General features: G+C 42.6%; 1 protein-coding gene across 4 annotated transcripts in view; it reads left to right on the top strand.

Moving 5' to 3' along the window:
- Nucleotides 1-25,000, top strand: part of LOC147012222 (uncharacterized) — a 121,186-nt gene that overhangs the window by 22,481 nt on the left and 73,705 nt on the right. For 3 of the 4 annotated variants that reach the window (XM_085856091.1, XM_085856090.1, XM_085856092.1), the window contains exons 3-7: nucleotides 1,253-1,356; nucleotides 7,384-7,486; nucleotides 9,469-9,613; nucleotides 18,606-18,688; nucleotides 18,802-18,909. In XM_085856091.1, coding sequence (XP_085712217.1) covers nucleotides 1,254-1,356; nucleotides 7,384-7,486; nucleotides 9,469-9,613; nucleotides 18,606-18,688; nucleotides 18,802-18,909 — 542 coding nt within the window. In that variant the 5' untranslated portion in view covers nucleotide 1,253. Of the gene's footprint in view, nucleotides 947-1,252; nucleotides 1,357-7,383; nucleotides 7,487-9,468; nucleotides 9,614-18,605; nucleotides 18,689-18,801; nucleotides 18,910-25,000 lie in introns of all 4 variants that reach the window. The other variant, XM_085856093.1, reaches the window with a different exon arrangement.

The following is a 25,000-nucleotide window of genomic DNA, read 5'->3' as shown; positions in this document are numbered from 1 at the left end:
ATTCATTGATGTACTATGCAATTGCTGCTTAATTTTCAGGTTAATCAGATGAAAATTGATGATTTTTCAGAGGAAATTTGATGATTTTAGAAGTTTGACCTTCAGTTGACCTTTGACCTTTTGATCTCAAAGATAGTTGTTTTCCCAATTCAGTGATGGACGATGCAAATCCTTTTGAACTTTCAAGTTAATAGGATGTAAATTGATGATTTTTCAGATTGAAATTTATGATTTTAGAAGTTTGCCCTTGAGTTGACCTTTGACCTTTCGACCTCAAAAATAGTTGGTTTCCCAATTCAGTGATGGACTTTGCAAATCCTGTTCAAATTTCAAGTCAATCGGATGAAAAATGATGATTTTAGAAATTTGACCTCAAGATGACCTTTGACCTTTGAACTCAAAATCAATATGCTCCTCAGTTGAGGCTACCTCAACAATTTGGTGAAGTTTTAAATATCAATGAGAAAATTTTTTGTAAAACCTCTTTGTTCAGTAATAGAAAGCTGAGGAAACCAACCAGCTTTTGATGTTTTTCAATGAGCACTTGTTTCCTTCATTATGTTGTAACTCCAGGTTTGCATCTCATATATCGAGGTGATTCTTCCCCTCAAAAAATTATATGCAACATCCAGGCTCATGTAAGAGTGAGGTGAAGGAGGATAGAAAGGCATCGAACTGATAGTGAGGCACTGAGTCAACAGCAAGACACAATAAGTAAGGAAATGAACAAACAGGAAAGAGGAGAAAGACGAGGGAAAGAAACACTGCAACCTGCAAGAAAGAGGGTTGGGTTCTGGGGTTACTGGGGTGAGAAAAGGTTGTGGGTCAGGATGGGGATGACTTGAAATGGTAGTGCAGAACTTACCTGAAGCCCTCGAGGGAAGGATGGGATTGAACCACGTCTGGAAAGCGACTCCACAAATGGCAGTAAAGAGGAACAAAAGAGGTAAACCCAGTGTTTACATCTCCAATTGAGAATGTTATTCCTATAATACATGTACAAACTATTTCATGATGCTTAGACGTGTAAAATGATTGTCTTACGACACTTGAGGCTTTCATATAGAGTCGATCCTTGTGAGATGACCACATGGAGACTTGATTCAGGTCACTTAATATTTGATCCTTGTAACTTAATTCAGTGAATGAGACGAGATTGATGAGAACTCAAAATGCACAATGAATGTGTGACTACTAAAACATTGTGGGTGTGGGTGAACGTATTGGTGCAAAATGTTCTCATTGTGTGTAGAATGGTTATGAGATCCAGATTGTCACGGAGATCCCAAGTGCGAGGACGTGTGCCAGTGTTCAGCTATGACCTGGCGGAGCACCTGCAGGCAACCACAAGTGATGGTACGAGCAATCATATGGCCGCTATTATATCAACTATGACACAATGCCATGATTTAATGATGAAGGGTTCAAGTGAAAGTCAAAGCTTTTACACAATTACAATTTTTGCTCTTACCCTATAGCTGTGTTCACACAAATAATCCGTACGAACTAATCCAATTAAATTCCCAAGATCTTTATCTGGAGTAAAATTTTGGCATTCACATGAAAGTGTTTAATTCAGGCCACGTGGCAGGAAGAAAACTTGTTGGTGTTATGAGAAGGCATATCAGTGGATGGTGTGATTACTATCGCAAGAATTTCCGTAGACCATCCTCAGATTGAGCTACACCCTCAGATTGTGTGTTATGCTTGTGCCATACTCATCCTTAATCCCCACTGAAAATCCAAGGCCCTATCCGGTTTCAAAGTATTAATTTGCATTCACATAGACCTGAGCTCTTGAAATTTCAGATTTACTCCAGACAAACGCTTCTGTGTGAACACACCTTAGGGCATTTACACCGTTGGCTGCCATATTGTTTTTCAAGCACACATTGGCACAACTGGAGGCATTTTTATTTCACAGTCATCAAACTTCATGCATGGTAGTAAATTACCTGTAAGTTGTGTATGTGTATATATATATATATATATATATATATATATATATATATATATATATATATATATATATATATATATATATATATATATATATATTTTTTTTATAGTGACGAATCTAGAGTTCGAGGCTTGTGATGAGGGGAAGCATTCGGGTCCCTCTGGAATTCCCGGTCTTGAGGCTGCATGGCACAGATAACTCCACATGCCAACAGGTTGCTAAGCAACCATGAATGCCAATTGGTACTGCCAATCCTGGCTGGCTTGCACGACTCCACATGATACCTCACCTGTGGATGGCCATACCAAAGGTGGTCTCGTGCCCTCAATGCTAATTGCGTGGAACTTACCATATCAGGTGCAGCTGAGTGGAGCTACCAAGTACGCACTGGCTAATAGGAGCCAAATCGGTGGGGTATAACTTCCCAGCTAAACTAACGTGTGGCCTACACTGGACCAATGGAGGAAAAGACAGAATGAGCTGGGTACATTTATAACATAAGCAATTTATTACAATGTGATGAATAAAAAAGGCTTTAATCACAAGTGTGGCAAAAGAGATGCAAATAATCATGAAGAAGAGAGAACACAGTGCAGAGCTCACCCGATACAACTTGTACAATCTTATTGTTATGTTAACACAACAACGCCATCAGACATATAGTCAAGGAAATTATAGAGCAAAGAAAGAGAGAGAGGGAAAGTTTGAGGTGGAGGTGACCTATTTTTACCTGGCATGGCTGACAGACCAATGCAACCCAGTTGCTTAGAAAGGGGAAAGGGGGGGGGGAACTGAAGGTGTCTATGGTGTGAGAGTGGGGAGGTGCAAAATGAAGTGCAATTAAGTGCAAGGTAATGCAGAAGAGGAAAAGTGACAAGATAGTTGTATCTTGTCACTTTTCTTCCTCTTCCTCTCTCACCCCTCTCCCTCTCACTACTCTCCCTCTCTCTCTCTCACCTCCCCTTCCCCTCGACCCATCCTTTCTCCCCCCCCCATTTCTTCTCCCCTCCATCTCTCTCCCACCCCTCTCCCCTTCCTCTTTCCTCACCCCTCTCCTTCTTTCACCCCTTTCTCTTTCCTCACCCTCTCTCTCCCATCCCTCTTTTCCCCACCCCTCCCACCCCTCTCCCTCCCCCCTTCTCTCTCACCCCTCCCCCCTTACCCTCATATCCCACACCTCCCCCTCTGTTAAGAGGATTGTTAAGGACTGAGTTTAATTTTGAATTTATAATAGCTTCCCCAGAGCGTAGCATGTACGAATCAGATTCGGAGGGAGACGAACGGAGAGGTGCAAAAGTTGCTGCATGTGCAAGCATGCATCCATGCAGGCAGGAATTTGCCAGGTAGATAGCATGGGTTTTAAATGCTCCCATCCAGTTTTATGTAGAACCTGGTGGTTAAAAAGAAAATGTTGCTGTTTGGGCACATTTTATCACCCTTCCCTTCTCCTCCCATCACACTGTCTTCCCTTCCCCACCCTCACACTGCCCTTCCCTTCATGCTGCCTTGCCTTCCCCTCATGCTGCCTTCCCTCCCCCTCCCCTCATACTTACATCCTCCCAACCCCCTCCCCTCTCCACCCTCCCCCCATGGACAGCATGCAGTCTCTGCACATGCTGTATTAAGATTTCATTTTGACATCCCCAATTTTGTTCAATCCCATACTACCCCCCCCCAACTTTTCTCCACAAATCTCATGACCAAAGTCTCACATCGAGGGCCCTTCCCTCCCATTTTCCCTTCAAGTCTCCCAACCAAACGCAAGTCCAGAACCCCCTCCGTTCATGCTTAACTCCTCCAAAAACTCCTCCCCACTTCTCCACCTTCTCCTTCCCCCATACTCCTCGCTCAAACTCCCATTCCATAGTGTATAGTGACAGTTTGTGAGGCATAGCAATTCCTGCCCGCCCCCCCTCCCCCCACCGGGGGAGTCATGGATTCACTGAATCATGGGGTGTGTGCACTGTCGGTACCTGCGCAGGATGATGAAAGTCTGAGTCTTCAGGTCCTTGGGGCTTCCAGTCTTGCTCTACGGATATGAGACTTGGACTCTGACCAGGGATCTGAGATGGAGACTTAATTCCTTTGGTACCAGGTCTCTTCGAGGAATCCTTGGCAATGGCTGGTCGGACTTGGTGTCCAACAAGCGGTTGCTGAGAGAGACACAAATGAGATTTGTTACCTGCATAGTCCATGGGCGTCCGCTGCAGCTGTATGAACATGTGGCTCGTTTTCCTGACACTGATCCTGCTCACCAGATTCTCTCAGCGAGGTAGCCTCCTGAGTGGAGGAGGCCAATGGGCTGACCACGTGCCTCGTGGTTGCAACAGGTTGATCGACATCTCAAAGAGATGGGGATGGGCCAGGCATCTGCCTGGGGGATGGCCAGACGGAGCCCCCTGGAGTACCGACGGAAATTGGACGCAGCGACGCGCTGTTCTGACGCATGCTCCCATACCTGAACTGACCCTTAATACTTCGATCAGCGAAGCGACGGGTTATATTTGCTAGTGCTGAAAAATCATAGAAAAACAATAAAATTAGAAAATATAAAATTAACATGTAATTTTTTTTTCTTCTTATTTTTACTGTAACTCTCCTTACCTGATGATTTATGCCTGTGCAAATTTTCAAGTTCATCAGACCATCGACGGCTGGACCCAGTCAGGGAAAGTTCAAAATCACCCAGTTCAGTTCACGTTCAACCTTGCCCAGATTTTGAAGCTTCTGCACCCAAAAATTTGAGGCCTTTAGGTGCTATACGGTTCAGCCGTGAAAGAATAAGGTACAAACAAACACACAAAAAAATTGAAAATATTTATGTAGCTATATATGAAATGTATTCAAGTTGTCATATGCTCACATTATAGACTGCTTAGCACATTGCATACTCTCACAACTATGAAAGAAAATGTAACTTTCACTCGAATCTCCTTTGTACATCAAATAATTTACATTACAGAGTTAGACAAACAACAAAATCTCCAATATTTGATCAATTTCTCTCTCCATGTCACACGACATCAGTTAGACAATTAAATAAGGATGACTGTACAAATGTCATCATGAAATAGTACATACAGTAAGACAATCCCCAAATGCAAGTTGTATGTAGTTGAAGCTGAACAGGATATTGCAAAAAACAAATAGTCAGAATAATAATAATAACAATAATAATAAAAAAATAATAATATTAACAACAGTAATAATCATAAAACACATGTACGTTGACATTGTCAATCCTTTCAAAAATATCTCAGATTTGAAACTGTCAGGATTTCCTGAAAAATCCACAAACATTTTTGCAAGGAAAGCATTCCCATAAGGAAGCAAAACTGTTCACTGGTGCAGAAAATTCTCAAAACCTCAAAACTGCTGTGACAGCACGAGTTTTAAGCCAATTTAATAGTACAACATAAAACCAATTACAACTTGGACATTGGACTGGCAGCATAGCTCGGAAATAGCGTCCTCGCCTTCGAGCTGTGCACGTTGGGGGTTCGATCCTCCAAACTGACTCCAAGCTGTTACCCTGGTGTTTCACAGGCAGGATGTTGGTCACATTATTGAGTGTGCCATACGTTGGAAAGGACGTTGAACTTGGTTCCCATCTGCTAGCATTAGTTGCTGATGGGCGTTAAAGATCCCAATTTATCCTTTGGCAAAGAGTACTGGTGGGCCAATTGGTTCTCGCATAGCTCAACACCCTGGTCCAAACTCAAAATTCCTGCTCCCATCTGCAGATGCACTGCATCGGCAAGCAAACCTGAACCTCAGTGATGATGCAACCAGCTGTCCGAATTCATAAATGAATGTCAGTGTAACATGCATTTTTTAATTTCATGATCTAAGGCTCATAGTGGAGTGGCTTCACACACACACACACACACATGGACATACAGACGAACATATGTGACACAACACAAGACAAGACAAACACAGCTTGAGGGAAGTGCTGTCACTGCCCAGTGCACTCTGGGTACCAGCGACCTCACAACAATGGCACCACTTTTCTCACCATACTCAGCAGGGCATTTCGGTTGGAGGAATTTAAATGCAGACTGTCGAGCAAGGAAGCAGCACATCCCTTTTTTAAAGTCTTTGTTATGACTCTCCCAGGGTTTGAACCACCAACCTCCCAGACTCAGAGCAGACGCTCTTAACCATTATACCACCGAGTCTGGTCATGATTATAATAAAAATAGTGATAATAGCATTCACAAAACAATGATGATCTACATAATAATACGCTTGTTCGTCCGTCCTTCCATCTGTCTGTCTAACGTTCCATTCCGCCCATTGGTTGGACAGTTCGTCTGTTGGGGCTCACGGCTCTGCGAAGGCAAAGATATCTTCGGAGCCGTCACATTCACAATCGCCATGCCCTCCCTATAAGTTTTCCCTTCAGTGTAAAACGACCAAACCGACAGTTGGAAGGATGCCGATAGGCATCGCGGGCTTTATGAAAACAGGTCTCAACGATCGAAGCAGCGGTCTGTTGCCTTATACACTGTGCAAATAACTATGTGCCATTATCTCAAGTTAGGGCTTCAACCCATGTCATGATACAGGTATTTGTCCAAGGTCATTATTCACTTTTAACGGTGTGTATATTTGCATCAGGAAGAATATAATTGGTTTTGAGTCATTAATTGGTATGTACGAAGTGTTTCGATTGCAGTTTCTGTGAAGTAGGCGATAGCATGATAGAGGAGAGGAAAACATTAAATATTCTGCTGTTTCGATGTGAGAATGCCTGTTTGCTTGTATGAGCGGGAAGAGAGTGATGTGTGGAAGACAGAGTTGGTGTTGGGAGGGGGGAAGGGTAAAGATGTGAGTTGGACGGTTGAGGACTTTTGGTGGGTGGCGGTGGGGGGTTGAATGCTTGAAGTGGGGAGGGGATTGATGCCTTAGGTTTTGGAGGAGGAGGGGAGAACTTAGAGTTGTGGTGGGGGCAGAGCAAATATGGGAAATAGTTGATAGAAGAAGGTTGAGGCTTTGAGGATGGGGGGGGGGGTTGAGGACTTTCGGTCATGGAGAGGGGCGGGGAGAAGACAGTTGAGGAGTTGTGGTGGGGGGAGGGAGGGGGTTTGAAGGCTTGGAGTGGTGAGTGTGAATTTACACTCAAGGGTTGGCATGGGAGGGAAAGGACTTGGCATGTGGAGGTAGACGTTGAGAACCTGGCGTTTGTAAAGGGGGGGGGGGGGTGGAGAGCATTGAGGACTTGAAGTCACATTTTACATTACATCGTGTGACTGTTCCATGGGTTCCTGTATTTATAATAAAAATAACATGGACACAGTGTTAAAGTTTTCTGGTAAACATTTCATGAGGCAACCCTTGTTAATTATTCTGAGAGGATGTAAACACATTGGCTCCTGTGCCGAATTGTAATGCTCATAATGCTCTTCATCTGTTGACAGTGCCTGCGGTGGTGAAGATCTGTACGGAGTTTGTGGAAAAGTATGGTGTCACAGATGGCATCTACCGTCTCTCTGGAGTTACCTCCAACGTAAACAAGTTGAGGTAATACTGTCCTGTCAAAAGCCATGGGGCTATTATAGAGGCACACACTCAACCTCCCTCCCACTTCCTTCACCTACCCAACCCCAGGCTATCTCAAAAGTACACACTCCTCAAAAACCCCCAGGCTTTGTCAAAGGTATAAACTTCTCAAAAACCTCTGGGCTATCTCAGAGCTGAATTAATCCTGTCCATCAATGTTGAGTATGATGTCGGCTGTCAATGAAAAGTTGGTTGATTGTCCTTGAGTGGCTCCACAGTCCAATGCGAGACCAAAATGGTCTCTTCACAACGAGGGCAAGACCAGTCATCACCAAGTACAGTAATGTGTCATCAGCGGCAAGCTTTCTCCAGGTGTTGCTGCCTCTCCTATTCAAACTTATTTTCACCACTTTTGATCAAGTGTCGCCAGGTAGGGAGCTCATTTGCATCAGTCTGAAAGGACTCATTGCAGATGTTTGTCTATTGTAGATTGTCCTTCAGAGTTCCCTTATAGTGCTTTATCTGGCTTCCTAATTAACATTTGTTCGATAAAAGCTCACAATACAGTACCTTCCTCGGTATGCATTAATCTCACATCCAGATGACATGTCTGACACATTTCAGCTGGGCTCGAATCAGACGTGATTCACTGCTTTCAGACACTTCTCTTTGAAGCACCTCAGAGTTGGTCATTTTGTGGTGCCATCAAATACTGGGAAGTTGTCATCGGTGTTGGAAACTTTTAAGTTTCTTTGTAAGCCTTCAGTAGCAGGTATGTGTTTCACAGTCAGAGAGAAGTATTGTTCGCACAATCACATTGTAGTCCTTTAGTTTTATCTTGAGGTGCATGTCATTCTGTCTCCAGACTTGTTGGTAGAGTCGATCATATGTAGCACAAGCATTCATTATTCTTATGTCCACCTCATGGTCAATTTTTGCTGCATTGGTGATGAAGCTACCAAGGTAAATGAATTGCCTGACAGGTTTAGGAGGATAGCCATCAAGAGTTCACAGAGGTACACACTCCTCAAACCCCCCCCAGACAATCTTAGAGGTACACACTCCTCAAATATCCAGCCTACCATATAGGTACACTTCAAAAATCCCTGGCTTCTCTCAAAAGTCCAGGCGCGTCCAAAACCCCAGCCGATCATACAGGTACATACTCATCAAAACACCCTGGGCGACTGATTTATGACAGTCGTACACATTCCTCAAAACCGCCCAACCTATCTCAGAGGTAGACACTCCTCAAACTCTCCAGGCTTTCGTAGAGACACACACTCCTCAACTCCCCCCCCAACCTATCTCGGATGTAGACACTCCTCAAACTCTCCAGGCTTTCGTAGAGGCACACACTCCTCAACTCCCCCCCCCAACCTATCTCAGAGGTAGACACTCCTCAAACTCTCCAGGCTTTCGTAGAGGCACACACTCCTCAACCCCCCCTCCCTTCCAACCTATCTCAGATGTAGACACTCCTCAAACTCTCCAGGCTTTCGTAGAGGCACACACTCCTCAAAACCCCCCAGGCTATAACAGTGAGGTACACCCTCCTCAAAGCCCACTGGGCTATTTCAGAAGTACATTCTCATCAAAGCCCCCCAACGTATCACAGAGAGGTACATACTCCTCAACAACCCCTCCCCCAACTCCATGGGCTATCACAGGTGTACAGAATCCTCAAAAAACCAAGCCTTTCAGATCGGTACACAATCCCCAAAAACTCTAGCCTAACATAAAGATCCACACTTGTTAAAAAAAAACCCTGGGCTACTGGCCTATCACGGAGGTGCGCACTCCTCAAAACTCCCCTCGCTATAATCAGAGGGCAGAGGTGCTATTTGTTTTAATCTCCCAAAACTCATCACCAGCAGAGAATTAGCAATTGAAGAAGTGTTGGGAATGGATTTGTGCTTTTATATCTGCTAAGATATGTGAATTAAGCTCAACTCGATTGCTTCTTTATCTCACTCCCTCCTGTTCTGTCTCTGCCACCACAGGGTAGCGTTTGAGAAGGGGACAGAACCGAACCTGTTGGCTGAACCTTTCGTCTCAGATATCCACTGTGTGACCTCGGTTTGCAAGCAGTATTTCCGCCTACTTCCTGATCCTTTACTCACCTACCGTCTTTACTCACAGTTTGATGTAAGGTATCTTAGCAAATCCACCAAAAAGGCTTGTAATCATTGCCATCAGCAGCAAATCAACTTAAAATCTGACAAATGTTATACACTTTTTTTTCATTTATTTACATTACTTGCATGCGCTTACGATTATTATTTATTTTTTATCATTGGGATGCTTGGAACTTCCTTGTTGTGAAATTATATTACATCTGAATAGGTTAGATAATTTTGACAAAAGATTTGTCACCTCAACCAGGTTCCTAACATCAGCACAGCATCTTTCTTCTCTGGACCCTAAAGCAAACCTTAACCATAAGCTGGCTGGCAGGATGGCCTAGAGGTACATACTCACCTCTAAGTTGTCTAGCCTGGGTTTGAATCTTGGCCCAGCTATAAACTGTCATCCCGGTGTTTCGGAGGCAGGGTGATTCATCAACCTGTGTGCTGTCCCTCGGATGGACATTGAACTGGGTGTCCCGACTGCTGACATTAGTTGCTGGACAATAATGATCTCACGGTGTCCTTCGTGAAGAGTTTGCAAACTATTGCTGGCACCATGAACAAATTCCAGATTCCTGCTCTGACTTTCTGAGTCTGAGTGTGGCGACTCGACTGGGATTGTAGCCGAGTAAGTGCTTCAGCAGCACCAACGCTCTGCACAGGGCATGGTACATGATGATGATGACGAACCATAATCCTAACCATAGTAATCGTACCCCAATACTAACTCTCACAACCTTAAACTCTAAAAACCTTCATTGTAATAACCCGAACTCTAATCCGAGAGGGAATTCATTGAACACAATACCCCCCATAGTGGGGCAACTTAGCTAAATATAGCATAACAATTGTGCATTTTGTGAGGAAAGCACCAAATTTGGCACACTAGTAGCCTAACATATTATGAACAGATTTGGATATTGGGCAATCTCAAAATTTTTGATGGCAGTTGAAAATGGCTGCCACAGCCATCAATCAGTGGCTGAATTTGAGATGGCCCAATATCCAAATCTGTTCATAATATGTTTGGCTTCTGGATTGCCAAATTTGGTGCTTTCCTCACAAAATGCACAATTGTTATGCAAAGTTGCCCCACTACCACGCAGTGTTAAGGTATATACTTCAATTTTAATACAATAATGATGTTAAAGATCATTAAAAAAATAATTCTGGAAGTTCAGTGCTATTGAAGCAGTCTTTTCCATCATCCTTGTACACACCTATTAAAATGTCCAAGTACTGCTAAACTGAAGAGTTTTGAAAGTGCAAAAAAGGTGATTTGTGTTCTACAGTGTCCTCTCAGCGCATGTGCGATCGAGAAGAATTCGGAAACAAAATATTGTTAAACGGCAGGTTTGTTTTCCGATTTGTGTTCAAAGTATAACATTCAATTCAAAGTAAGTTATTCCTCGATCATAAACTGACGTATGTAGACACAGACGGACGAACATGAACCAATTGCATAACCCCGCTTTTCCCTTCATGTGAATGGGGGTAACTAGAAAGCATGTCAAAATGCATCCGCGTCCACTTTGTACTCGAACTAAACTTGGTGAAAAAGCAGTTAAAAATATACATTTTATTGATTAGTGTTCTTATCTTCTCATTATAAAGGTTCGTTGAAAATTTGAAGACAAAAGCTCGTATGGTAAAAAGTTATGGCCTGGACAGACAGACAGACAGACACACGCTCGCACACATACAAGTGATTGCAAAACCCCACCTCCCGCTGCACGGGTGGACGGGCTAATAGTAATAACCCTAATACGAACTCTGAAAACCCGAACTCAGACACCCTCATTGAAACAACCTTAACCAATATCTTTATTCCCACCCATGGTACACTGAATCCTGTGGTGAAGTAGTTGCTCTGAAATAACTTACCTTCTCTTCCTAGAAAGCAAACCCGTCCGAAGGCAATCTCAGGTCATTCCACAAAGCCCGCAACAAGTGCCTCCACCTTCAGGAGAACAAGAAAACAACATCTGTCCAACGTCAAGATTGAACTTTCGAACTCGTCTCCCTCCTGGTGGTGCCTCTGGTGTTGTATGTTCCCCGTCATCCTTTCCCTCTCTTCAAATGGAACCACAGCCGACTCCGATCGTGAGAAAGCCGAATGCCTAATTTCAGTGATTGCTTTCAAATCGTGGGACCACAACTCCTCACTCTCTGTACCGACCCTACCCAGTCACACCAAACTGCTCCTGGACTCTGCGTCTTTTGCACCTGAGAAAGTGGAGGAGTTTCTGGCAACCCTTGAATCTGATTCTGCAAATGGACCGGACGGCATCAACTCTCGTGTCTGCAAAGCCTGCTTTGCTGCTCTTGCACATCCTCTTTCTGCTCTTTTCACCACATCATTTGTGCTTGGAAATCAGCCAACATCACTGTGATACATAATAATGTGAAAAAAAAACCGGATCTCCTTAACGACAGACCGATCAAATTACTTCCAATCATCAGCAAGGTCATGAAATCCTTCACTTTCTCCAATGGTCTCATCTCAGGTCACCAATTTGGACATGCTGCCCCTACTCTCTCAACAATGAATGAAGGCCCTCATTGTCAGACATGAGACCAGGGCCATATCTCTAGATATATCACAAGCTTTTGATACAATCTGGCATCCCACTTTGCTCTTTAGGCCAACTCCACACATGGCTGATTGACGTCCTTTACCCTTGTAGCCATTGTGCGGCTCTCAATGGAATCCTTTCATCTCCATACTCTGTTAAGGATGGTGTCCCCTATAGCAGTGTTTTCGGCCCAGTTCTATTCCTAATATTCATCAAAGATATCTCTCACTCTCTGAAAAATCACCTTTATCTATTTGCTGACGACTCCACCCTCTGCCGTGACATCCTTCACATAGGCAGGCAGCAGCCACTTCCCTCTCTTCAGACCTTGATGAAATCAAAAGTTGGTCAAACACTTGAAATATGTCTTTCAATCCTGACAAATCTCACACACTCACTCGTTCTCTCCGAGGAGCGTCTGGCAAAACCTCCTATCCAATTTCTTAGCAATATTCTTGAGTAAGTTCGGTCATTCAAACTCCTGGGTCTCACTTTCAGCCATGATGTTTCTTGGGCAAACCACATTTCAAAATTGGCTTCCAAAGCCAGTCACCGACTGGGCACTGCATCGTACAAAGTCCTTCCTTGGCACACCTGAAGTCCTCTCCACCAACAATGCTTTAATCCTCAGCTTGACGGAGTACTGCTGTCTTCCCTCTGGGCTGGTACTCCTGCCTTACCCCTTGCTCAGCTTGATGCCATGGAAACCAAAGCCTTCAAGATCATTGCAATCTCCTGCGATGAAGCCCAGTCGAAGGGGCTATGACTTTCCCATTGCAGACAGGTCAGTGGTCTATCTGGCTTCTTCCGCCTCCTTTCTGTTCTTGCACCCTCTCTCATCTCCGTGGTTTGTATCCACCATCAACCCCCTTCTGGTGGAATTATCTAAATCCAGAATCACCGCTCACCTCAACTCATTTGCTCCTCTTTTTTTTTCCTGTCTGTGGAACCAACTTCCACATTCCCTTCAATCTCATTCCTTCCTCCAAATCTTCAAGACAGCTTTTCACCACCATCTCAGATCATCCTGCATCCAAAACCATGATCCTTTTTACCTTCATTAACCACTCCCCCCACCCCCTCCCCTCCCCAAGCCCTCCTCCTCCCAATTTTTCCTTCCTGAGAGTTTGCTTCTGCATCCATTTCATCCACCGTGCATCTTCCTCTACCCCGAGTCCTCTGCATACCCACGATTTGTCCAAATGTCCCTCCATTTTATCCTTCAACCCTGGTGTAGGTGTTTACCCCCCTGTCTCTACTGTTCCTTTTGTTCTGTTGCGTCCTGATCCATTGAGTGTTCTTGTTCTTCCATGAGCCTTGACTCTGCATACAAACCCCACCCCCAAAAAACCCGAATGTGAACTCTTATTGTGAGAAACCTAAATCTGAAAATGACCCCAACCCTAACTGAAACCCAAACCCCACAAGCTCGAACAGTAATAATCCTAATGTACAAAAATTACATTCCGTAACTGAATACAGTGCACCATAATTATGACCAACCACAATATTGTCACCTTCAAACTTTCAACAGTAATTTGCTCTGTTCGAGTGACATCCATAGGAAAAGAGAATCGAGGAATGACGAGCCAATCATCACGTGGTTATTGATGACTTTATCAATCCAAATCTGGGAGCTGGCCATAATCTCAAACGGTTGTTGGATTGGTAGATCTCTCACATTCAAAAACGACGAGGATGGTCCAAGATCAGTGCTTATTTGGGTATGGGTACACAACATGACGTCATCACTCAATATAAATCTTCATAATTTTAGCATTTAATGGAGAACTAGAACGGCACACCTTAGAGCGCATACCTCCACCAGGCTGAACAGTTTACGTCTTGTATCCCACTGATAGGCCGGATCTACCTCCGGAGCTGAACTGAGATCTAATCAGCTTGTTATTGTCACCTACCCAATTCATCCACCTCGTTTTATCCACAACTGGTTGAGATGTCATGCGATGTATCGTGTTTGGCTCCATCTCTCAATAGTGAATAATTATTTTTAAAATTCTAGTATGCGGATCCGGATCTTCATCAAAATCGAATCAATTTGTCTGTGTCACACACTCAACCTGTCCACCAAGTTCGGTCCAAATCCGTCAATGTCTTTTTGAGATATCCTGCTCACAGACAGACAGACAGACAGACAGACAAGGGTGAAAACATTACCTCGGTCCACTTTCGGTGGTGTCGGTAACAAATTCAAAACCACAGACACCTTTGAACACCTGTCGTGCAAGGTGGGGCATCTCTCAAATTCCGTGATCCCCTCTTACGTCCAAACACTCTCTTCAGGTTCAAATAATTTGTACCTTTCAAAGGGTCTCTGCTTTTCAAACTGTCATCATTCTTTATCCATTTTCTGTTCTTCATTCTACCATGGTGATCACTTATTTTCTTTTCTTTTCATCCTTTGTCCATTATCTGACTCACCAAGCACTTTGGTAATCCTCCAAACAGTGATTTTACTGTCTACATTCCATTCACTACCCTCTCATTATTGGGCTTTTCCACCAACTGTGATTTATGTTTGAAGTAACTGCCTTGTATTATTATAGATCAGTTATGCCTCATCATAACAAAGTTTTGTGATCCATTTCGAAAACAATCTATTGCATCCTCCGGGCTGGCACGATAGCTACGAAGTATGTCCACTCACACTCACACACAACCCCCAGCATAACCAAACTCCCCGAGCATAACCTAACCATGACCAAACCACCAACATAAACAACCCCCCAGGACAACTCAACCCACCAGTATAACCAAACCATCCAGCATACTTCGTCCCACCCCTCACCACCTTCCCTACCCAAAATATAATGCTTTCGAAGCACCGAACCACTGTCAAGGGTTGAGTACATTGATGATCATTATGGTGGTGGTCGTATGGCAGTTTGGCTGCCGGGGTAGCTATCATTTATTGAAGCATGACTGTGTCGCTGATGCAGTGCCCCTCTACCAGTGCACACACTGGAACTGGTACTCATTTTGCTGACCTTGGAAGGTTGACAGGCTGAGTCAACCCCCTGGTGTATTAATTCAGCAGCTGACAGGGCTTGAACTCGGGACCCTAGGATCCCAAGCCGCCACCCTAACCACTGAGCCAACACCAGGCTCTGATGATCATTATGATCACATCCTTCAGCCAGAAGTGTGGAGTTTTGTTTTTAACTCTTGCCTATTTATCTAGGGTTTTGTGTTGGCTTTTCGATTTAGGTGGCTGCCTTAAGATCTTAGAGTCTTGAGTTTGAGGCTCTGTCAACCGTTGAATTGACACCAGGTAGGGTTGACTCAGCCTGTCATCCTGCCAAGGTTGGTGAAATGAGTATCAGTGTACTGGTAACAGAGGGCACTGCATCAGAAAATTATGCAACTGTGCCCCTAGAAAATGATGCACCTAGCAGCCACAGGCTGCACCCAATAGCGAGTTACCTATGGTTTTGTAATCGTTTTAAACAACCAGGTCATGTAAATCCCCCTAAGGGAAATTTTAGAAGAGCGAAATGAAATTGATGACGTCATTAAAAAAAAACCTAGCATGATTCGTTGCTCTGTAAACTAGAACGGCACTTGGTAGAGTGCATACCTCTGCCAGAGTGAACAATTTACGTTTTGTATGCCACTGATAGATGGGACAGATCCAGATCTGGATCTTCACCAAAATGGAATTGTTTCGTCCTTGTCACACTCCCAACCCTTCCACCGTTTCGTCCAAATCCGTCCATGACCTTTTGACATATCCTGCTCACAGACAGACAGACAAACAAACAAACAAACAAACAAACAAACATACAAACATCCAGGGGTGAAAACCCAACATACGTCCACCTTCGGTGGCAGAGGTAACAACCTCTTTGAAGTGCATCAAATGAAGCACAAATGGTGTGTAACCTTCCAAGTGATCCAGATGTTCAATGTACGAGGGACGTTTGACATGTCCCCACGGCGAGAAACTCTTCACAGTAGTCCGACACACCAAAGTGTATTTATTTTTCGGTATATACTGGAAATAAAAGTGTATATACACTAATTGGAAGGAAATATTTATTCTCATTATCGATTCTAATGATGTCTCGTACTCTGCTACAGAGCATCGGTGCTGCCAAAATTGTTTCTTGGCAGGGGTTATGCTGGGTAGTTTGTCATTGCCTTCTCAGCGGTAGTTAGGGCAGGAATTTGTAATTTGCTCATTGTGCCAGCGATAGCTTGCCTTCTCTTCGCGATGGACACAGTGGGATCTTCAACGTCCACCAACGAATGCGGACAGACGGGATTCCAGTTTATCGTCCATCTGAAGGGCCGCACACATTGATGAATCACCCTGCCTGCGAAACACCAGGATGATGGTTTATAGCTAGGTCAGGATTTGAACTCGGGCTCGGCAGCTTAGAGGTGAGTGTGTGTACTTACAGAGTCCAAGTCATCCTGCCAGCCACCCCCACAATGTATAGGTCTACTTGTATATTTAAATATATATATATATATATATATATATATATATATATATATATATATATATATATTTTAAAGTTTGTATTTCTTCGACTCTTCTGAGTTTTGAACTTCCCACATAGTCTGCCATTCATTATTTTTGGACAATATTTTAATTCTCTTCATCGATCATTGTCCCGCGCGTGCGAAGCGAAAGCGGGGTTGAGGAATTATTTCACTTTGTCTGTCTATCGTTCCTCACAATCGTCAGTTTATGATCTAAGAACAACTTAATTTCTATTGAATGTTATATTTTGAACATGGATCGTAAAACAAACATGTAGTTTTGTAGTACTTTGGCTCTAAATTTGTGCTGATCAGGGATGCGCACAGGGGGATGAGATAATGTTTTTTAGTGTCTGGCAGTCAAACAGAATTGAAAACTAATCCAAACAGGAAACTGTTTATGGGAACATCATAAAGGACACAAACAACAGGCACAAAGTACTAATGTAACATGTTAAATAAGGTGGTGTGAAAGATGCAGCATCAATGGCGGTAAACTTCCAATTTAATTTTTCTACAATCTTTAAAATCTTAATTTTATTTCAATTGAATTATATATTTGAACAAAGTAGAACACGAATCACCTTGTTGGCACTTTCAAAACCCTTCCGTTTAGTAGTACTTGGACAAAATATTACAGAATTTTACATCATCACGACCAATCGAATTTGCTGCTCGCAGACCCCGCCCATGTCCTTTTTTTCTCAAGACTACATGGGGTAAGGTGTTCTTTTGAACTCTCTAGTTACCTTCGCATTCTGCGAAAGGTTGTTTTGGTCGGCATGTATTTATTTATTTATTTATTTATTTATTTATTTATTTGTAATCTTGTGATTCGTATAACTCAAAAAGTATTACACCGAATTGCATGAAATTTGGTGGGATGATTGGTTATTAGCCAGGAAGCATTCGATTAGATTTTGGGATCGTTCGGGTCAAAGGTCAAGGTTAAGGTCACGAAAAAGTCAAAATCGTATTTTTACGATAACACGGTCAAATTTTATTCAATTTGCATGCAACTAACGTCAAAATGTTCAGAATTCAACGCCTCATCTTGTGATGTGCAATATGACACAATGACGTCCATACTCTTGTTACCGGTTCGGGGTCAAAGGTCAGGGGGGTCACGACCTTGAAAAATATGCGGTTTTTGTCATAACGCAGTCAATTCTTGTCCGCTTTACATGAATCCAGCACCAAAATGTTCAGAATTTAATGCCCAATCTTGTGACACAATGACGTCATAACACATGTCACCGGTTGGGGTAAAATGTCAGGGGAGGGGGGTCACGCCCTTGAAAAATATGCGGTTTTCGGCATAACTCAGTCAATTCTTATTCGATTTGCATGAAACCAGCATCAAACGAGATTACCTTCTCTTGTTGAAACGTTGTATTCACCAAGCTTGCGAGTGAAGACTTGCCAAAACGACGTGAGTTGATTGTTGTTTAGTCCGTAGCCCCCGAAAGTCGGGGGGGGGGGTCATGACATTATAGATATGTGGTTTGTGTCATAAGACCATTCATATGAAACCAGTTCCCCACACTCATACCAAGAACAAAAAAAGTAGTGGCGGTGAATGTATGCGCTATATGAGTGCCCGTTCTAGTTAATGATGAAATTTCATCAAAGCTAACGATATGATATACCAATTGCTTACAACTTCAGATTCCATCGAAGTACAATGGACCAGGTCAAGCAATAGATCAAGTAATGGTTTATTCCCTCACTAAAAGTATCCATGACGACTAAAAGTATCCTCACTAAGAACACACCCCTCCATGACGGATTTCCGGACGGATTTTGACGTCAACCTAATAAATAACTATTTAATTGCCTGAGATTGTACAAACCTTAAAGTGTCTGTGTCGTTCGTCTGGTCCGACATGTCGTTCGTCTGTCTGACATTTCGTTCTTTAATTACAGGAAGCTGTTCGTGAAACAGACATTGACCTACGCTTGGGGAGAATTCGGAATGCAATATCTCAGCTACCCCCACCAAACTACCGGTAAAATAACATTATCACTACATGTAGCAATTGGTAGCTAAAGTACTATCTTAGTAGTCTTCGAATCCTCAAAATCCTTATGACGTGACTTTGTACTCCTCCCCACCCAACAGCACGCTCTTATACCTGATGAGGCACCTGGAAACAATGGCATCACACAGCGTGAAAACCAACATGCACGTTCGGAACTTGGCCATCGTTTGGGCACCAAATCTACTCAGGTCAGGTCCTGTTTTCTCTCAAATATTGCATTCACTCCATAACAGGCTGAGTCTCATCAGCTCAGGTGTAAGTCTCAAGGTCAGTGCGAAAAGTGATTTAGGAATGGGGTGGATGGATAAGCCTGAACAAATGTGGAACGCAAAACTGCAAACAGACCAACTCATTTGTGCAGATATTACAGAGTCAAAAGCATGGATCTGTCCTTGACCTTAATACCATTCACAAATTATTTGAGATGCACTGTATGTAGGCTTGTCCGATAAGATGGTGGCGGAGAGGTAGCGCACATACTTTTGAGCTTTGTCTGGATTTGATTCCCTACCCGACTCAAAACGGTCAGATGAGTGTTTCTCAAGCAGGGCGTTACATTACATGGGGCGTCATCCTTCGGATGGCCGTTCAGCTGGACGGACGTTAAATCTGCTGGCAATAACCTGGTGGATGTTAGATATCACAGGTGTTTCCTGAAGAGTAGGCGAGTTATTGCTGTAACTCCAAACAAATTACAAATTCCCACCTTGAGTAATGCAGGGAAGGTAAAAGCAAACCGACCAATGTTATCCTTGTTCTGGGTCTATAGGAGTCGCATTCAGGTGTTCTGCACAAATGCAGGTTCAGTACTGCCGAAGCTGTTTCTTGGCAAGGGTTGTGCTCGGTGGTTTGCCGTTGCCTTCCCAGCAGAAGTTAGGGAAGGAATTTGGAATTTGTTCATGGTGCCGGAGATAGCTCGCCTATTCTCCACGAAGGACACCGTTGGATCTTCAACATCCACCAACTAATGCCGGCAGATGGGACGCCCAGTTTAACGTCCATCCGAGGGTCGGCACACACATTGATAAGTCAACCTGCCTGTGAAACACCAGGGTGACAGTTTGCCGTTGGGCCGAGTTTCTGGCTGAAACACACACGAGTAACCCATCCAGGATTGTAACATTTGCTAATAAACTGATTCGGTACAAGCGCCGCTCTACACAAAGCGGCAAATTGCAGTTCACGGTCTCTGTCGAAGTCCAAAAGGAAAATTAGGAAAGAGCAAAAAAGTTTGATCAATATGAGTGATCAGCGTTCGACACTTCAATGATGTACAAAAGCAGTACCTGAAGGCTTGAAAAGCCTGACACCAATGAATGGGACTTTAATCATGAAACAACCCTTGTTCACACCAAATGGCAAGATATTGATGCAATCAAGACAGAGGCCAAGCTACTTAGTTCCTTTGATGGCTCCACTGATGCCATGTGGGCTCAAGGCTGGCAATCATGATTCTGGCTCAATATTTTCTCAATGTCCATTTGCCTGTTTTGTCAGTTCTTCTTCAGTTTTGTCTGTGGGTTGTGGTTGCACCTAATAATCACTCAAGGCAGTGGTTGAAAAAGTGAGGCACTAAGCAGTAGGAATACAATACGAGGGGTGTGGATTGATGTACATTTACTTTCTCATTTGGTCTCCTTGTCACCTCAACCACGAAAGGTGTACGGAGGTTGTGTTTTCACCACTGTTTGTCCATCTGTTCGTCCGTGAGCAGGATATCTCTCAGTTATGGACAGATTCAACCAAAACCCGATGGATAGGTTGGGTGGGTGTGACGAGGACCTATTGATTCGATTTGTGTGAAGATTCGGATCTGCATCCGGATACTATAATTTAAAAAATAATTATTCACCGTTGAGAGATACGGCCAAAAAAGATATATACGTATCGTGATAGCTCAAACAGTTATGGATGGATTCGGACAAAACTTGGTGGATGACTTGGGTAGGTGACAAGAACAACCTCATTAGGTTTTAGTGAAGATACGGATGCAGGTCTGGCATATCAGTGGGCGATAAAACGTAAATTGTTCAGCCTGGTAGAGGTATGCGCTCTACCGAGTGCCATTCTAGTTCCTCCCCTCCTAGTTTCATCGGAGGGTACTACAGGGTTTGCTCTCCGTCTGTCTGTCCATCCCACCTATGGTTTTTCCAACTTTTCCCCATTTCCTTTAACATATTCAAGTGAAACTTGGTACGTGGCTTTATTCCGATAAGTTACAAAACAAGTTCGAGTTTCAGTGCATTTCGTTAATGTTTCAGTGTTTTGCCCTTTTTGGACTTAGAAAATATCACATCGGTATGGGACATGCATTGTAAAGGGACATGATGTATCCCTTCATCGATTTTGGAACATGATATATCACATGGGACATGCATTGTAAAGCAATTCTCGCTCTTGTTGTATTTGCCTTGATCTCCCTATTGATATTAAGCAGGGATCGACATGACCGGGTGCTCAGGCCACCTAATTTTAGTATCGGGCACACAAATTTTACAAGTAGTGGGGTTTGGATGCGCCGTCAGGCACCCTCAAAATCACATAATGAACATCATTGTAGACCCCAAGTTAACGATCGCCATGATGGGAGCGACAAGGTTTCTGAAATCCACTTCGCATGATGAAATATCACCAAATTTAGAGGTACTGTTGATAATTCCCAAATGCACCGCAATAGCATGTGATCTGCGAGAAGATGCGGCGAACTTGCAAATCCATGAACCAAGATGTGAAAACGATTGGTTGATTACAATTCGCAATTTGATGATCACCTCTGAGTTCTATCCAAAAGAATGTACACTCTTGCGATAAATCTTGGTGGTGTTGGATTGAGAATATTTTATCGCCAGTGTGGTACATGAGGAGGCCCACATCAGTCAGGGGTAATAATGCCCATGCAGACTAGTCTGGAAAATGAGTCGTATAAGGTGTTCTCGGAAGGGGGTACTTCTCGTCTCCGAGCTATATTCAGTTATGTAAACACAATCACTGGCTCACATAGTTCTCATTTTGGTCTTGTGCAGTTTCCTGATCAAATTTATTCAAAATACGCAAATGAGCTTTTGGGAGTATTCCACGTACGACATGAGTGAAAATGAAGCATTCCAGCAGAAGGCGCCTGCAAATATTTCGTGGCCCATTAGTCCGTGGTGAGTTATTAAACTTGATTTAATCATTATAGCAGTGGAATGAAACTTTTCTGAAAGTCAACTTACAGGGAGATATTAAAAAATAGAATTATATCAATGAATACACATGGCACCCCTATAAGTGCATCCAATTAGGGCCAGGCTAGATCGATTGAAATAAATTAGAGGAATGAGTCAGAAAAGACTCAATACGGCTTCGAATCGAATCTGTGTAGAGTGGGCAAGAAAGTCGAGAGGAGAGTGTTCCTGATGCAACAGAAGGAGGACGAGTTGAGGAGAGTAGTGTGCCCTCATGTTCAGCCGGCACATCAGTGAGGTCGGCTGGTGCCTCTGCCAGTGCCTCTTCCGAGCAACTAGTACTTCTTCAAAATCATCCATTTTGGCAAACGGCGCCATTGTATATTCGTTGTTGATAAGACTCCAAGGCTTATATTAATTACAGTATCATTGTAAAGGTTTTTATATTTCTAACATCGTGATGATTAGGTTCAATCGAAATAAAAATCTTACTGTTCTTGAAGAAAATAACATCATCTGTCTCACTCTATTGAACAAAGGCTGGTTGATGTGTTTTGGAATTTTTCAATGATCAGTGGATGCATAAATATCCATTTTTTCACCCTTGAATATCATAGAAAACAAGTTTTATAGTTTTATCCAGATGAAATTTTGTGTACAGGTTCGGTGTGTGACGAGGACGAAATGATTAGGTTTTGGTGAAGATCCGGATCCGGATCCGACTACTAGAATTTTTAAAGTGATTCTTCACCATTGAGAGATGGAGCCAAAAACGATATAGCACATGATATCTCAAAAGATTATGGATGGATTGCTCAGAAATTATGTGGACTCATTGGGTGTGTGAAAAGGACAAATTGATTCAATTTGGTGGAGATTCGAATCCGGAGAAAAGAAATTTTTTTTTAGTGATTCTTCACCATTGAGAGATGGGGCCAAAAACGATGTATAGCATGATATGTCTAAAAGTTGTGGACGACGTGTGACAAAAACGAGGTGGAAGAGTTGGTTAGCTATCAAGAAGAAGCCGACTTGATTTTGGTTCAGATCCAGATTCAGATCCGGCCTATCAGTGGGATACAAAATGTGAACGGTTCAGCCTGGTGGAGGTATGTGCTCTACCAAGTGCCGTTCCATTTCTCCAAGTGTCGCTCTGAGTGATTTTTCATTTGTTCGTCTGTTTGTTTGTCCGCACAGATCCTGAGTATGATTTTTTTTTCCCCCTCTGCAACCGCTTGTCGGATTGATGTGAAATTTTTAACAACAGAAGCGACTACTCATGTAGAATGTTTTAATAATAGTTATGATGTCATAGGTCATGTGGTGTGGCAGCCATGTTGGAAAAAAGGAAAAACTTTGCACCTCCGTATCTCTGAAACTGCACCAAGGAAAAAAATTTACATTTGGCACATGGAAAGTACTCCTCATTGGGAATAAGTGTGATTTGTTTATGATGTCATAGGTGCCTTCATTATGATATCATAATTGCATTGCATATGTAGAACGCTGCATCCGATCAGTATGAAAATTTTTGAGGATCATCTCGTGATAAATTGGTCGACAGAAAAAATTGATGACGCCATCAGTCATGTTGTTCAGCAGCTATATATATATATATATATATATATATATATATATATATATATATATATATATATATATATATATATATATATATATATATATATACACACACACACACATACATAAAACCTTCAAACATCTTCTCTGAAACAGCTGAACCGATCAAGGTGAACCTTTACAGGTATGATCGCCTATCCATGAGGAACAAAACATTCTCACCTTATGATGTCATCAGTCACATGGTTTGGCAGCCATGTTGGATTTACCCTTAAACCTTTAAGAATCTCCTTTTCCAGAACGGCCGAACAGATCGAGGGGAAACTTCACACACATGTTCCCAAAGCCTTTGCGATACCAGGGTATTCACGAATAATAATTGATCGGTCACATGGTCTGGTAGCTGTATTGGATTGAACGAAAATCTTTAAAAAATGCTCTTCCTTTGAACCACTTCATTAATCGAGTGAAACCACATTTATGATCTAGTTGTGATTGGGAATATACGTTTAAAATTTCAACCTGATTCGATGCATGGTCTGGCAGCCAGAATTATTAATTTATTTGAACCTGGATTCTTTTTTTTCTTCTTTTTTGAATCAGGTTCACTTGACTGCACCTGGATGGATTTGAGGGTGGAGGAGTAGCATATGAAACCCGAATCCTATCCGGGTTCCTCCTGATAACTCCATCTTTGCTCTTTGCTTGTTTGGGTTCCATCTGATGACTCCGATGCAGTCCTGCATCTATTTAGTCTTCCATTTGATTTGAATTTATTTTAATCCCATTCTGAATTCAATTGAATAATAATAAATGTCATGGGTCACAATCAGGTGTTGGCTCAAAGCAGGGTTGCATCAAAGCAGGACATCCTGGTACCTGATCATCACTACCAGCAGTTATAAAGAGCCAGTTCTAATTATGTCTTATTAATTATGTAACACACCAGTACACAAACACCACACAAAATACACTACACAAAACAAATCCTGGTGAGGGTCTGCAATCTGATTGCTCATTTTCTTGTTTTTATTGTTTTGTTTTTTTGGGGCACCAAAAATTTGGCTTTGGGCACCCAAAGAAAAATCAAAATTGTAAAAAATGGGTACCCAGGAGGACTCCCGAAAAATGGAAAGTTTATAATTTGGAGACCTTTATTAAATATGGTGATAATATTGATTATAAGGCTGAGTCTGCACTAACATCTAGTTTTCTTTTCTTTTCTTCCACCAACACATGTCTTGATATATGTAGAAATAAGGCATGGGGCATTCAAAAGGTTATATGAACCAGATTTCCACAACAGTACAAGAAGCACCAACTGTTTTCTCTTTCAAAATACAAATACCATATTTTTAATTAGTTATGAAAAATAATTTTCAGACTAATTATATCAATTTATAAGCAAAAAAAGATAGTTTCTTAGAGTATTCTGAAGTACCTTGTTCTGAGAACATTTTGAACTCCAAAGTAAGTTGGCAATCAATGTGACACAGGAATAATGGGTCAAACTGAAGTCTTTGGTATGACT

The sequence above is a fragment of the Eptatretus burgeri genome, chromosome 15, assembly GCF_056783735.1.
Source record: "Eptatretus burgeri isolate ZD-2024b chromosome 15, Ebu_testis_v1, whole genome shotgun sequence".
Lineage (NCBI taxonomy): Eukaryota > Metazoa > Chordata > Myxini > Myxiniformes > Myxinidae > Eptatretus > Eptatretus burgeri.
The sequence above is the reverse complement of the archived record's forward strand: the minus strand, read 5'-3'. Positions and strand labels throughout refer to the sequence as shown.